The 14,318-nt window shown below is 46.8% G+C and overlaps 1 protein-coding gene and 1 pseudogene across 2 annotated transcripts in view; one reads left to right on the forward strand and one right to left on the reverse strand.

Moving 5' to 3' along the window:
- Nucleotides 1-804: 804 nt before the first annotated feature.
- Nucleotides 805-14,318, reverse strand: part of MTF1 (metal regulatory transcription factor 1) — a 38,417-nt gene continuing 24,903 nt past the window's right edge. The window contains exons 8-11 of one of the 2 annotated variants that reach the window (XM_054571990.1): nucleotides 9,428-9,524; nucleotides 8,101-8,696; nucleotides 5,327-5,390; nucleotides 805-4,228 (exon numbers count right to left, since the gene is read on the reverse strand). In XM_054571990.1, coding sequence (XP_054427965.1) covers nucleotides 3,798-4,228; nucleotides 5,327-5,390; nucleotides 8,101-8,696; nucleotides 9,428-9,524 — 1,188 coding nt within the window. In that variant the 3' untranslated portion in view covers nucleotides 805-3,797. The remainder of the gene's footprint in view (nucleotides 4,229-5,326; nucleotides 5,391-8,100; nucleotides 8,697-9,427; nucleotides 9,525-14,318) is intronic. The other variant, XM_054571992.1, reaches the window with a different exon arrangement.
- LOC129069552 (uncharacterized) lies at nucleotides 13,149-13,260 on the forward strand (annotated as a pseudogene).

The following is a 14,318-nucleotide window of genomic DNA, read 5'->3' on the forward strand; positions in this document are numbered from 1 at the left end:
TTACAAACATAAAAGTCTAGAAGGTGCCAGGTTTCTATCTCGGAACAATCTGTTCCTTTCTTTCAGGCATCACTTTGTAATGGTGAAGGGGGGAAAGACAGCAAGGGTGCAAGTAGTGATGAAAAACGGCCTCAACAGTCAGCAGAAGAAAACAGGACCCACAGCAGTTCTTTAGAGAGCCTGAGGGGGCGCCCTCAGGCACACAGGGAAGGCTTGCATAGATTGACCAGTTGCTGAGAATGCATAATAGTGTTTCCCTTTAGACAGCCTCCTGGTACAGGGCTGATGGAGCAGAAAATGTGGCCAGGCCAGGGCCACATGGGACAACGACTGTCAAGCTACACATATTGCACCAAAATAAGTGCTTTTCTTTTCACACCTCAATTTAACTTTTTATTCTGAGCAAAAAATAAAACTTTGTGGAAAGTGTATATATATATATACACACACACAAAAAAAATTGCAGCAATTGGGTTAAAGATAAAATAACCTAAAGTGCTTTTTATTTTATTATTTCTTTAATATACCAATATGAGGTTCTGCAGACTCGTCCCTCTGGACACATTCAGTATTATACCATAGTCTCTCAGGAAAGCCCACCCACCCTCCATTACCCCCATCAGTCCACTGCCTTGACACTGAAGGTAAAACTCTCCAAGCTACTGACTCCCAGAGGTGGAGAAGAGAAGTCCCTTGCTTCTACCCAGAGAGGTCTCCACACATTAAGGCCCCTCCTAGGCTTTGTACCATGATCTCCTTCTAAAAGGATGGGGGGGGGGGGGCGGCGGCCAGTGCGCGGGCAGGGAATTCAATAAATTGACACTAACTCCTGTCACCAAACATGATGCCCTCATGAGGTTGACCAGACCCTGTCAGGAAAGGTAGGGCTGCTTTCCCTCAATGCCCCACCCCCGCCTAGGAAGGCCCAAATTCACTAAGGCAGTTTGGCAACGCCAGCCAAGGTTTCCTACCACCCCCAAGCCCGTGAACTCCAATTCCCGATGCGGACTAGCACCCTGTAAAGGAGGAGTACAGCTAGAGACGCTAGTGGGAACTGGAATATAAATCTACAGGGTGAAAACGGCTATGGTTACCAAGGGAAGAAAAAGGGCTTGATTCCACCTGCGAGAAGTCTGCAGGCCTTCCCTGACCTTACCCTCGGTTCATCCCTGGGTTTAGGAAACCACCTTCCCCGTGAAGGCTCTGTCTGGCTCCCCTTTAGCCAGCTGCCTGCTCTTCTCCAAAGTCCTGGAACTAAGGGCCAGGCTGGCAGAAGGGGGTGGGGAGAGAGTGCTGGAAGAGGAAGGAAAGACCATCTACCCTATGGAACAAACCTACTCTTTATGACCACTCACATTTTAAGCACACTCCTGATTTTTCAAAAGCTGATTCGATTTGATAGTCCCCCTTGTAATCTCAAATCACCCTCAAAAGGCAGACACTTGAACCGGAAAAATCTGTCAGCGTAAACACTGTTTTAAGATGCTTCTTCATCACCCCCAGTCTTTGGAGAGCGGAAAAGCCACCGCCATGGGTAGGCTCAAAATGGTAGTACCGCCCTGGCTAACAAAGAAAGAAGCAAAATTGAAACCATGGATGCTTCTCGTGGCTTTCCCCGGACTGCTGTTTCCTGCCTCAGCTCCCAGGGAACTGGGTCCCAGGTGACTCCAGGTGTGGGAGGAGGTTGCTCCTGCCCTCCTCCCACATACCTGTGGGGTCCCGCTGTGCTGCTCTCTCTCAGAAGAGGTAGAGAAAAATAGCAAGGGTCCTAACCTCAAAGCTTCCTATGGGTTCAAGGTCCAGAGACAGCCAAGGACAAGCCATGCTCAGCAGTTGGCTTTTCCGGACGAACCCACTGTGTTAACAGAAGATTCCTCCTGTCTTGTCAATTTCTGCTGAGGTCAATGGTCTCCAGAACCCACCAGCCTTGTAGAGGGGAGGGGAGTGTAGAAGGTCAAAAGGGAACCAGTTCTCCTGCCTAGACTCCTTGGATGAGAAGCCATCAGCAGCTTGTGGGTTAAACCCATTTCTCCTCATGGCAGTAACAACGTTCACCACCACTGCCCTCCTGTCCAAGTCTGACCCTGAACATCCTGTTTAAAGGCAGAGCTTCTGGTTCCCTAAGTGATCTGCTCTGGATACTGTCTTGGCTGGCCCTGAGTAATGGCTCAGAGAACAGGAGAGTGACAAATGCAGATCTTTTTACATCAGGGAGTGGAAAAGGAAGGCAAAACTACGGCTACTTCCGGCCTGACATCGTTGCCTCAGCAGAGCAGCCCTGTCTGTGGAACCATGCTGCTCACTCTGGGCAGGGAAGGAGCTCTTGGGGGGCAGAGGCCTCGTCTAGACGCTGGGCCATGCCCAGTTTCTGAGCTCAGCCAGCCTAGTGAGCACTCATGATTACATTAATATAGCCAGTTGAGAGAAACTTTCCATTTTAGTGTGGATTGTATTTTATGTTTTACGTTTAGAGGCAAGGACTTGGAGCTAAAGGCAGGCATTCTATATAAGGATGTAATTCTATACACAAATAAAAAACAATTCTTTCCTAAATATAACACAACTTAATCAAACATTCCAAATGAGATAACTTATTGCAACATTTCAGGCTTTTTGGTGGAAGGGGAATTTTTTTTTTTTTTTTACCCTGAGTAGAAGATCATCGTTTTGTGTTTTTTTGTTTGTTTTTGTTTTTGTTTAGAAATCTTATGACTAAGCTGAGCAAGTCACATCCTTCTTTGCACTGTACTAGGCTGTATGCAAAATCCAGAGGGGCGACGGGCTGAGATGAGAGGGGCAACGGAAAGCCTGGCTAGAACCTGGAACCAGGATACCTGGCCTGCCAATTACATGCCACCTTTAAAAAAAACCTCCCTTAAAGCTACACCTTCTGATAAGCAAAATGCAGCCCTTCTGCTCTGAGAAAGAAAAATGCCATTAAGGGAAGGCAGAGCACCGACCAGCAATTGGCCATAAGCCCACATGTCCACCCTAGGACAAAACAGGGATGTTTCCCCAGAAAAATTCACGGCAATGGCAACCAACTGACAGAAAAAACCAGGAAGGCAAAGCCTGTGATCATGTTGCTAGAACCTGCTCTGCACACACTGACAGATAGCAAACAGCACCCTTTGGGCCCCTGCAGAACCAGATCATCCCCACAGCTTTGGCCCAGGCTTTTAGCTGCCCATTTGTGCTGCTGGATGCAGGAAGACGCCTGCTACCATCACTCTGAGCTCCACTGACACGAAGCACAAACAAACCATCTCACCCAATTCCTGTCCAGCTCACAGCTGTCTGGCCTGCTTTGCCACTTCCCTCTCTGATGGAGTGAGGATCTGGCCTTCCGAGCAAGCTTCAGCCTCAGACTCAAAAGACACACGGGGAGGAGCAACGCTAGACACACTGAAGTTCACTGCCCAAACCACAAGGCCCCAGTGCAAGTGATGGGCAACATCAGATTGATGGAAACCACACCCTTTCATTTAGAATTTTTATGCATACAAGTAACCTTAATTTCCAAGTTCACATGACAATAAGCAAAAGTGACATACAGTGCAGCCAAACAGTTCATTTATAACTTAGCTTTTTTTTTTTTTGTTGGTTTTTTTCCCCCAAAGATCAGTTCCTTAAAATGGATCCTCCTGGGATATGAATAAAGAAAATACATCTGAAAGGTGAGGCTTTCAAACAGTAGATTTCTTCATCCTTCAAACTGCTGACTCCATGATGGCAGGCATCACACCTTAGGCGCGCTTCCCGCTCGCCCTCTTCCTGGAGGGGAGCGCCCCGGGCCTTCACTTGGAGAAGCTGCTGGTCAGGCCCAGCTCCTCCTCCCCCTGCAGTAGTGCTTCAATGGGAATCAGATTGGACGGTGTGTCCAGGCTCTGGAGGGACAGAAACTCTGACACATCCATGGCACTTAACGTTTCTGTCTGAGGGTCTGGAGGAGTCTCTGCTTGTCTGCTTTGCTCACAGGAAGAGGGTACGGCAGAGGATGACGAGAGGGGGACAGAGGGTGCAGAAAAAGTCTGTGGTGGGAGCTTCAGGCCGGGCCCGTCAGGAGGCTGGGGGCTCGGCTCTGGAGGGGGAGGGGAAGAACAGCCCTTTCTCCTGCCGGCCGCCCGCTCCTTGGCAGAGTCCCGGCACGCGCACTGACACTGACAGGCCTCCTCTTGCTTGATGATGATCACGGGAACACTGAGGCCGATCTGCTGTACAGAGCTCCCTGCGAGAGAGGCAAGAGACACTGCTCTTCAAGTGGCTGCAGGGCACGGGGGTCTAGGCCAGGTGAGAGCTGAGGGCCATGGAGGCAGGAGCGATGGAAAGGATGGATGCCATGTGCCAAGACCAAGGCCCTCTTCCTTAGAAAGCCACACGCACCGTCTAGAGGCACCCTGTATTCCCAGCCTCCTTTCCAGCCATCCTCTCCCCTGCACCCTCCATGCCAGCCACAGCAGACGCCTCCCTTTTCCTGAAACATTCTTCTTACCTCTGAAGACCCAGCTCACTCCCCTCCTCTCCTGGTGCCGCCAGGCAATGTTTCCAGCAGGCTTACACCAGGGCCTGGGGGAGGGCGCTGGCCCTGTGGAATGCACAGAGCTGGTGTATTCTTCTATCCCCTCAGTCCGCACTGTACAGGGCTTGTTCGGTTCCACCTGCCCGAGGGGCTCTGAGCTCCTTCAGGACACCTCATGCATCCATGTGGCCCCAGTCACAGACACACAGTAGGTGTCTGTAAACCTCCTTTGACACAGCCAGCCTTGCGTGCACACACGCTCAGCGAGTTCATGCAGGCTTTGTGTGTCCAGGGAGAGCCAGAGACCAAGGGGCTGGAGGATAGAGTGGGGGTCAGGAGGCCTGAGAACTACTGCTTTGGCTCCGCCCCAGACTCATCTGTGACTCTGGGGGAGCATTTAACCTTTCAGGGCCCCAGTTTCTTAATCTATAAAATAAAGAGTTTAGGAAAAAAAAGGACCTTTTAGTTCTACATAGTCACTGACCCAGATGCTATTTCTTCATCACTGTAATTAGAAAAGAGTCCAGTGAATTAACAACTGCCCTCTTTAGCATTAACTGTGATTCAAACTTTTTTTCTGGCTACATTTAAAATCTGTATCTGAAAGGGAAAGAACTTTTACTAGTTAAAAAATGTTAAATGTGGTATTTATGCCATAAGCACACTAACCTCCAACAGTTACGAGATTATAAAATACTCTTTAATAAATAAACAATACAGTGTGAGAAACTTGATTTTAAAGTTTTAAAAACTGGGGCAAAGCAACAACTAACTGCGCCCTTTGAGTACTCCCACGGAATTACGCACCTGTGCTGCTGGCTACTGGCACCGCAGCGGTAAAGAACACCTTCTCAACTTTAGACGCTTGCTGCTGAAACAAAAAGAAAGTGCGTTTATGACTGCTCGAGCAGGACAGATCTGTCACCCCAATAAATTAAATTTTAAAAAATACATGGCAGATCTCCAAGAACCTAAAACCTCCCCAACTGCAATGGTCATCCAAGAGGACAGAAAACCCTCAGTGTTGAGGGATTTCTGCACTGAGGGATGTTTTGTTTGTGCTCTGACATGAGGTCAACCCACTGCTTGGCATTCAGTGCAGACAATGAAGCCAGCTTTGTCCCCCACTACTTCGCTGTCTCCAGCTGCCCACTCCAGGGGTTCTGTGTGCACACAGGCTCCTCCAAGGCTGCTCTTCCCAAGCTGACAGTCTTCTCAGAGGGAGCCCCAGGGCTAGCTTTCTCTTCCAGCTCTCCTCTCTCCCTCAGGGCTTCTATAAGGCTGGAAAGTCCCCCCCCCCCCCCCACCCCGCCGATGCCAAGGATTAAGCTGCGTGCTGAGGACAGGCTAAGACGTCATCTCACAGGCACAAGCGCCCTGGTGAAGGCCCTGAGCACAGGGTAGTTGCTCCAGGGTGGGCCCTGGACTCTGCCACACCCAATTCAAGTCCTGATTCTGCCCCTTATTAATTGTTAAGGTCAGGTAAGCGCTTGAACCTCTTAGTGTCTCAGTTTCCCCATTTGTAGAAATGGGGATCATAACCAAACAACCTCCCAGAAGAGTCCTGCAAAGATGAAATGAGAGGATGCATGTAGAGTCCGTGAGAAATGGTGAGCATTCAGCAAACGTTAGCTACTTATATGGAATATTATTACTAAGGAGGACAATGAAGTCATGCCCAGAAATCAGCCCAATGACTTTAGTGCACCACTTATTAAACTGGCTATATATAGTTTCTACTTTCTTCAAGTCTTACCTTAAAAAGGCTTTGGTTTTTTTTCTATTTAAGAAAAAAAAAAAAGGAAGTCCAGGAGGAACATGGAAGCTTCTGGCTAAGTTATAGAAGATGATACTATAAAATAATGCTGGAAAAATCAGACCCATATTTAGATACATGAAAATGAATTGTGTGGGAAAGAAATGATAACACTTGTTCCATGCAACTCCTCAGGGCAGATCCAGAAAAAAAGGGTAAAAACCACAAGGAGGCAGACTGGGTGTCAGCACTGAGGAGGCCTTTCCCGTGACCCCAGCCCCCTGAAAGTGGGGCTGGGCTGCCTCCAGAGGTGGCCGACGCCCCGTTATGGAACCTGAGTGCTCTCACTATTTAGCTCTAAATAGTTTGAGAGCATCTATCACACATCTGTCCAGACAGTCTTTTACCTGGTGTATCTAATTCCTACTCATACCACAAGGCGCACCTGACCTGCACGGCTACCCAACAGGCCCACTGTCTCTGAGCCCCTCCTGGAGCAGCAAGGTGGAGCAGTGAAGAGCCCAGGCTCTGGGGTCGGTCTAGGCTCAAACCCCAGCTTTGCCACTTATCAGCTGTGTGACCTCGCGCCACTCACTGAACTGGCCCCAGCTTGCCTTGGGTTAATCACACCCACCTCCTAGGATTGTTGTAATGCATTAAAAGTGCTTGGTTAGCACAGCGGGTGACATCTGGAGATAGAGACATAGAAACAGTGAAAACATCAGTGGTTGGGAGGGGAGAGGGAAAAGGGATGGATAAGTGAAATGGGATTTTTAGGGTGATGAAACCATTCTGGATAATGTGATGGTAGATACATGACGCCATGCATGTGTCAGGTACCACACAGAGAACAAAACCTAATGTAAACTATGGCCTTTAGTTAACAATAATGTATCAATACTGATTAACCAATTATAACAAATGTACCGTACTGATGCAAAATGTTAACAGGGAAAACTGGGGAGCGGGGCGGGGGTGAACAGGGTGTATGGGAATTCTTTGTACTATCTGTTCAATATAAGAGAAAACATTTAACTTAAAAATAACGTACATAGGGTAATGACTTACAAATTAGATCCTCAGTTTTAAAAAGTGCTTAGTTAGCATAGCAAGCCCCTATACATAATAAGGGCTCAATATATCATAGCTATTATTTTTTCTATTACCATTTTTATTATTATTTGGCACTTTACCTACTGGTAATGCTAACTTTCTTTGAAGCATTTTAGCCTCCTTAACTAGAATGTTAAACTTTTATGAAAAACAGACCACGGTTTTCAGCAACCCCCAGAGTATCCACGTGGCACCTGCTAAATACCAGACTCTCACAATTACTTAATTGAAGGAGCAAGCCATTCCCTTATTGTCGAGACCAAATGCATTTGTAGATGGCTCTACGTGGGCTCTGGGAACACAGGTTACTCCTCGGATTTGGCCATCAGATGGGGTCACGTCAATCCCTCACATCAGCGGGACTCTGCCTTGGACACAGAACCCGCTCTCCTGAAACGTTCTTGGGCCTCTGGAGTTTGCTGGCTGCTCTCCTGTCCTTGATGACGGGATTAGATTGCAGGTGGAGTAGTTGTTCAAGGGCGTACTGCTGGGGAAATGGGAAAGCTGTTTCTCTGCCTCCCTGTTGCAGGTGTCGACCACAGCATCCCTTGAATTTATACCACCCGATTCTGGGGAAAATGGCTAAGAGATAGAATTACATGGTTCAGGACAGATAGGACAGCCATTTTCCCTTTTGGAGTAAAAGTCTCTGAACATGTCACCCATGTAAATACACTTTACCCCACAGGGTCTGTTTACACACGATACTTACCATTTGTTCTTGGTTTTGCGGTGAAGCGGTGGCACCATTTAAGATCCACTGTAAGTTCTGTTCTCCCATGACTAGGCTGGACTGCAGGATAGCCGTGCTGGGAGTCGGGGTGATGGTTATAGTGGGATTATTAGTTAGGACAGAGTTGGCACCCAGGGGCAGAGTCTGGACCATGGCTGGCAGGGGCTCAGTAGTACTTTGTGGTTGGGGCGGTGCTGCCACGGCTGATGTCACTGCCGCTGCTGACGCAGAAGCCCCAGCAACAACAGAAAGTCCTGGTACGATGGGCTGTGGTGCCTGGGGGTGCGGAAGAAACTCTTGATGATTAGCAGCAAACTGTGTGCTGTGCAGAACAGGCACTTCTGGAGGTTGTAAGAGAGCAGGGGGGTTGCCAAATGCAGCTTGCTGGGAACCAGTTCCTAGGGAGGGAGCAGGCGGAGGAGCAGACGGTGCTGAGGCTGGTAGTAGAGGCTGGGGTGGCTCGGAGATGCCAGGCTGCAGTACAAGTGGAAGAGATAAAGATGCTGAATTTCCTGTGGATGGCGGAACATCACTGACTGACTCTGCATCACCATTAAAACTTTCAATCAAGGCAGCTGGCAAGAAAAAGAAATAGAAATATATATACATATCCCAAGCCTTACATGAGCCACAAAAACACAGTCCCTGTGAAATAAATCAAAGACAGCTGAAGTCTGGCGGAGCCGACTCCTTCGCTGCTAGCAGGCTGGCTTTCCGCTTCTCATTTAATGATGCCTCTGGTCCAAATACCAGGCTTCACAATCGACCTCACTTTTCTAACTGTGAAGACCCAGTATAGGTCTTCGCATAAAGGAATGTGTCCTAAGGCCGTTCTAGAAATGGGGCTAGACATCCTTTTTTGTCATGACCAAGGTGCACACTTTGACTACTGCGAAGCTTCAGTGACAGATTCTCATTCAAACACAGTCTGACCTCTGCATCAGACAGCTAAGCCTGTGGATCCTACCCACTCACGAACAGGGTGTCCCATCAGAAAAAGGGCTCATGGCTCCTCTCATTTTTTACAGCCAACAAGAGCCTTTGAAATAGGAGACCCTTTTTTGGAGGATCCAGGGAAAGTAGACCCCCAGGGAGACCCTTGCTGGAGGAACCAGGGGAAAAGATGAAGCTGAGCTGAAAGGCCCTTCTAAGGGCCTTAGAATACTCTTCTAAGCATTCACTGAGAGTCATGTCATTCACAGGGACGGAGAGCGGCCGTCCTGCCTGTCACTCAGTGTGCTGGCAGCGCGGGGGTTCCCTCTCCCAGGGCTGAGATTGGGGTGGGAAGAGGGCGTGTATCACAAACCTGTCTGTTGAGGATCTTCCTGAATTGCCGTATCATCTGAATTCTGGAACATTGATTTAAAAATGATTGCTGGTGAAAGTGTGCTGAGATCCGGGCCCTGTGGCAGACAGACAAAGACAAGGACGTGAGACCTGTCATCGGAGGAAACTCATCACCACGAGGAGACACAGGGCCACAGAACTACACGGACCTTTTGATACACTCCTTTTCTCTCCCTTTTCCTTTTTCAGTGACATCTAGGTCCCTAACCTTCAGACATTCAAGAGGTGGGTCCTCAAGCACTCTAAAAGAGGACCTGGCAAGCTGAGTGGCTGGCTGAATGCCTGTTTTTAGGAAGTTTTACTGGAACACAGGCGCGCTTGTTCACTGATTGTCCATGTGCTCTCAGCCACAACAGCAGAGTTGAGAAGATGCGACAGAGACCATATGGTCTACACAGTCAAAGACATTTATTATCTGGCTCTCTACCAAAAAAAAAAAAAAAAAAAAAAAAAAAAGGGGGGGGTGGTTCTGGCCCCTGCTGTAAAGGACCAAATTCTACATTAAAATGGGATTGAATAATATCCATTACCTGCACCTTGTTTTTCTCATGTAATAATATATTGCTAATACTTTTCAAGGCCATTACATAACACCTATAATATTCTAATAGGTACACATGGTGAATCAAACCATGTAAAGAACTTTCAATGACAGGCCATAGTAATTGTCTTATACACACTATTGTCTGTCATTACACTGATTCTTTGTAACTCACAGTAAAGGAAAGATGAGAGGCATTTTTAAAGATAAATTATGAAAAAAACTAGCAAACACACATATTGCCCTGAGGACCTGAGTCCTGATAGGCACCAAATAAAATGACCACCTCCAGGCTTCCCTTTAGTTAAGGGAAGGGGAAAACAGCGATTCTTTTTTACTTTTTTAATATATTTTATTTATTTATTTTCAGGGAGGGAGAAATTTATTTCCAGGGTGGAAGAAAGAGAGGGAGAGAAACATCGATGTGCGAGAGAAACACCAGATGATTGCCTCTTGTGTACCCCCAACCAGAGGCCTGGCCTGCAACCCTGGCATGTGCCCTGACTGGGAATTGAACCAGCAACTTTTTGGTTCAAAGGCTGGTGCTCAGTCCATTGAGCCACACCAGCCAGGGCAGCAATTCTTTTATCTTCAATACACCTCCAGTCCACCTCCACCCATGCATTTTGTAGGGCAAGTGTGACAGAGGTAAGTGAAGCCCAGGGGCAGGGAGCTGTGGCAAACTGGAGAGCAGGCGCCCAGCCACCTGAAGGGCTTCGGTGGAATCCCGCCGCGTGGCTCTCTGCCCGCTGGGGAGTACCAAAGCTCAAGAATAGGTCCGAATCTGAATTTTTGATGAAATCCACCGATTTGTCATTAAAAGCAAGTAGCTGAAAACACTTTAAAAGCACTGTATAAACCAAACAAAACCTATCTCCAGCCCAGACTTGGCCCCGCTGCCAACTTGTGCTTCCAGGTCCCCCTGCAACAATCCTGCTTCTGGGAGGGAGAGGGATCGCGCTGGGGCTGGGCAAAGTGTGGTGAGCAGCACTGTCCACCCATCTACAGTCCTCGGAGGAAACTGCCCTTTTGAGCCACGAGGGGCACTTATTCTAGCATGATTCCACCGCCTGGAAGAGTGAGAGAGGAAGCTGAATGACTCTGACTGCCAGTGTGTTGGAAGCTACAAGCAGAATTTATGTGAGGCTTCCCGGTTCCAGTCCACAGGAAGTTAAGAATAACAGGAAAGACAGTGGCCTTCAAGCTTTTCATCGTGACACAAAGTAATACACTTCACATTACAGAGTAAATGTGTATATATATGTGTGTGTATACACACACCCCCCCCACTTCATATTTTATATATCTATATCTCTCTCTCTCTCTATGTGTATAACGGAAACAAAAGCCTATGAAATAGAGCTTATCTTTCCTATGTGCAATATCTTCCAATACTTTCTATTCTATTGATGTTCATAAAATGCTGATTATAAATACTATTTTATAACTCAATAAAGAGGCATGACTCAGTTTGAAAAATAATGGGCTAACAACTCCGCTAAGCTATAAACTTTGCAACTTCCTCGTGGTGGTTGTGTTGTTTACAAATCATCAGCAATAACAACACTGTTAAAAAGAAATGAGCCTGTGTGACTCCAAAATCTTATGTAGAAGAATGTTCACAGCGGTACTATTCATATTGGCCCCAAACTAGAAACTATCCAGATACCCAAGGGAAGTAGAAAGAACAAATTGTGGTGTATTTATTTAGTGTAATACTGTTCAGTGAGAATGAATGATCTATTACTATGTGCAACAAAATGGATTGACTTCTTAAACATAATGTTGCAAAACAGAAACAAGCATAAATGAGTATATACTCCATTACTCCAATTCCACAAAGCACTAAAACTGTCCAAATTCATCACAGGTTGTTTGAAGTCAGGCCAGTGATTGTCCTCAGGGAGAGGTTAAGAGCTGTTGGGGGCATGAAGAGGGTTTCCGAGGTGCTGGGACTGTTCCGTTTCTTCATTTGAGTGCTGGCTACACAGACGTGATGAATTGTCATGCTTCATTATGCTGTACATTCATGACAGGGGCACTCTTTTTTATGTGTATTAATATCAATAAAAAGTTTTTTTAATTAAAAAAAAAAAATGGAAAAGTTAAGTGCTGAGAGGACTGTGACTCAGCCACTGCCAGGCTTCAGGGCAAAAACCCTGGGAGCTGCTCCCAAAAGCAGAAAAGCAGAGAAGTCAAGAACAGGCTGGGCCTCTGGGACCTGGAGCGAAGAGGAAAGAACACCGGGACCAGAACGGACCCTGCAGCTCAATAGCCCAGTGGCCCCGTGGGTCGGCCTCCACCTGCTTGGACCCTCCCACTTTGACCCTCCGTTTACAAAGATCTGAGCAAACCAAAGCTCACTTCTAGGACCTATCTGGCAGCCCAGAAACCCACAAAATGATGTTTGCATACAACTTTATCATTTGATTTTAACAATTCATTTTTTTTAAAGCAAAGTCAAACAAAGCAAAATTATTCTTACGACTTCACGCAATTATGGCCTTAGCTTGAAAGGCTAAAAAGGAGACTATTTGCAATTCTGGGGTAAATGCTGGGCAACAAGGGCACAATATGCAATTTGACCCATAGCAGCCTAGGCTCTCTCTTGCTGGTGAACGCTGCAATGGAAAAGGATCCCCCCTTTTTACAAGTACTTAAAGTTCTCTCATGTCAGGATTCCTCCTCTGGTGGCCCCAGAGCTCCAGAAAGCTCATCAATCTTATGCCACAGCCCTAACCAGGGAGGAAACCCCTGCCATTTAACACAGCCTCTGAGATAAGAGAGATATTATAACCAGGAATCTTTGGCTGCATAGCTCAAGGGTTACCTAGGCCACCCAATATAGACGTTTCCTTTAGAGCATTAGCTCTGAAATATGAATACGCATAAAAATCATATGAAGTGCTTATTTAATGTTTTTCTTTGTTCTTCAGATTGGTTAATTTCTACTGACCTATCTTCAATGCAACTGATCCTTTCTTCCATCATTTCCAATCTACTGTTAAGCTTATCCAGTGCATTTTTTATTTCAAATAAATTTTCAGTTCCAGAATTTTCAGTTGGTACATTTTTAACAGTTTCTATTTCTCTGCTGAGATTTCCTATATATTTGATCATTACCAGCATATGCCTTCATGTCCTTGAGCTACTTAAAATCCCTTGTCTAACTGTGGAACACCGAAACAGGCTAGGAAAAAATGACTGGATAGAAAATATGACTCTATTCATTTATTTCCCAGCCTACAAAAAAATCAGCTTAATCTCACATACTGAGATTAAACAGGTAAAATTATCAAGTACAAAATCAGGCCGCTGAAAACTCTGAAATTCAATCAATAAACCTTTCACAGCATTGATTCACTATTTCCTCACCTTAAAAAGAAAAAACTCCTTGTCCACTAAGCCACTAAGTCTAACATCTGGCTCATCTATAGATTACCTCTGCTCTTGTGTAGGGGTAGTGGTTTGCTGTTTCTTTCATGTTTACTAATTTTTGGATTACTCTGTACATTGCAAATAATACGTTATAGAAACTCTGGATTCTGCTGCCTTTCTTGGAGGGGTGCTTGCTCTCACATTCCACGGCCTGGGCTGCCCCCTAGCTCCAAACTCTGCCTTCCCTGCCGTGGACGGCAGCTTCAGTCTCGGTCCACTCCCAGCCTTAGCTGGGCTGCCTAGGGTCTGCTCTACACATCCACAGTTCAAGGGGCAGCTGGAGATTTGGACGGTGTATACAAGAACTCGGGGCCCCCCCGACCTTGTAGCGTTCTTCCAGGCCAGGCGCCCTCGTCTTCCAGGTGCTTTGGTAGCCCTGCCCTCTGTCCTCCGATTCACCATGCCGGGGAGACTGCGTTTTGGCCACCTTGTTTGGTGGGGCGTGCTCTAAGTGGATAAGCCGTAAAACCTGAAAAACCATCCAAGCGCCTTTGCTATCTTTCCAGTGGCCCCTTCTCCCATGTGTTAACCCTGCCTATCTGGGTTGCTCTCTGAGTTGATCTGATAGGAGCACCTCTGTCATCACCAAAACCAAGGCCTTAGGGTACTTGTATGAAAGTGCAGTGTCCGATGCTAATCCCAGAGCTACTGACTCAGTAGGCGTGGGGTGAGGTCTAAACACCTGTGTTGTCAGAAGTGTTGTGGATGACTCCACTTTGAAAAACACTTTTCACAGCATTCCCGAGTCATTTAGTCTCTGTTCCCATTGCACTGATTCCTTCTTATTTATCATGCACATACTCAGAAAATCTAACCTAAGTCATATTTTTTTAGCAAAGGGAAACAACAAAAATTGCACACTTAACAACCA

This window comes from Pteronotus mesoamericanus, unplaced genomic scaffold (assembly GCF_021234165.1).
Source record: "Pteronotus mesoamericanus isolate MK-2021 breed Mesoamerican mustached bat unplaced genomic scaffold, CSHL_Meso_final contig_221, whole genome shotgun sequence".
Lineage (NCBI taxonomy): Eukaryota > Metazoa > Chordata > Mammalia > Chiroptera > Mormoopidae > Pteronotus > Pteronotus mesoamericanus.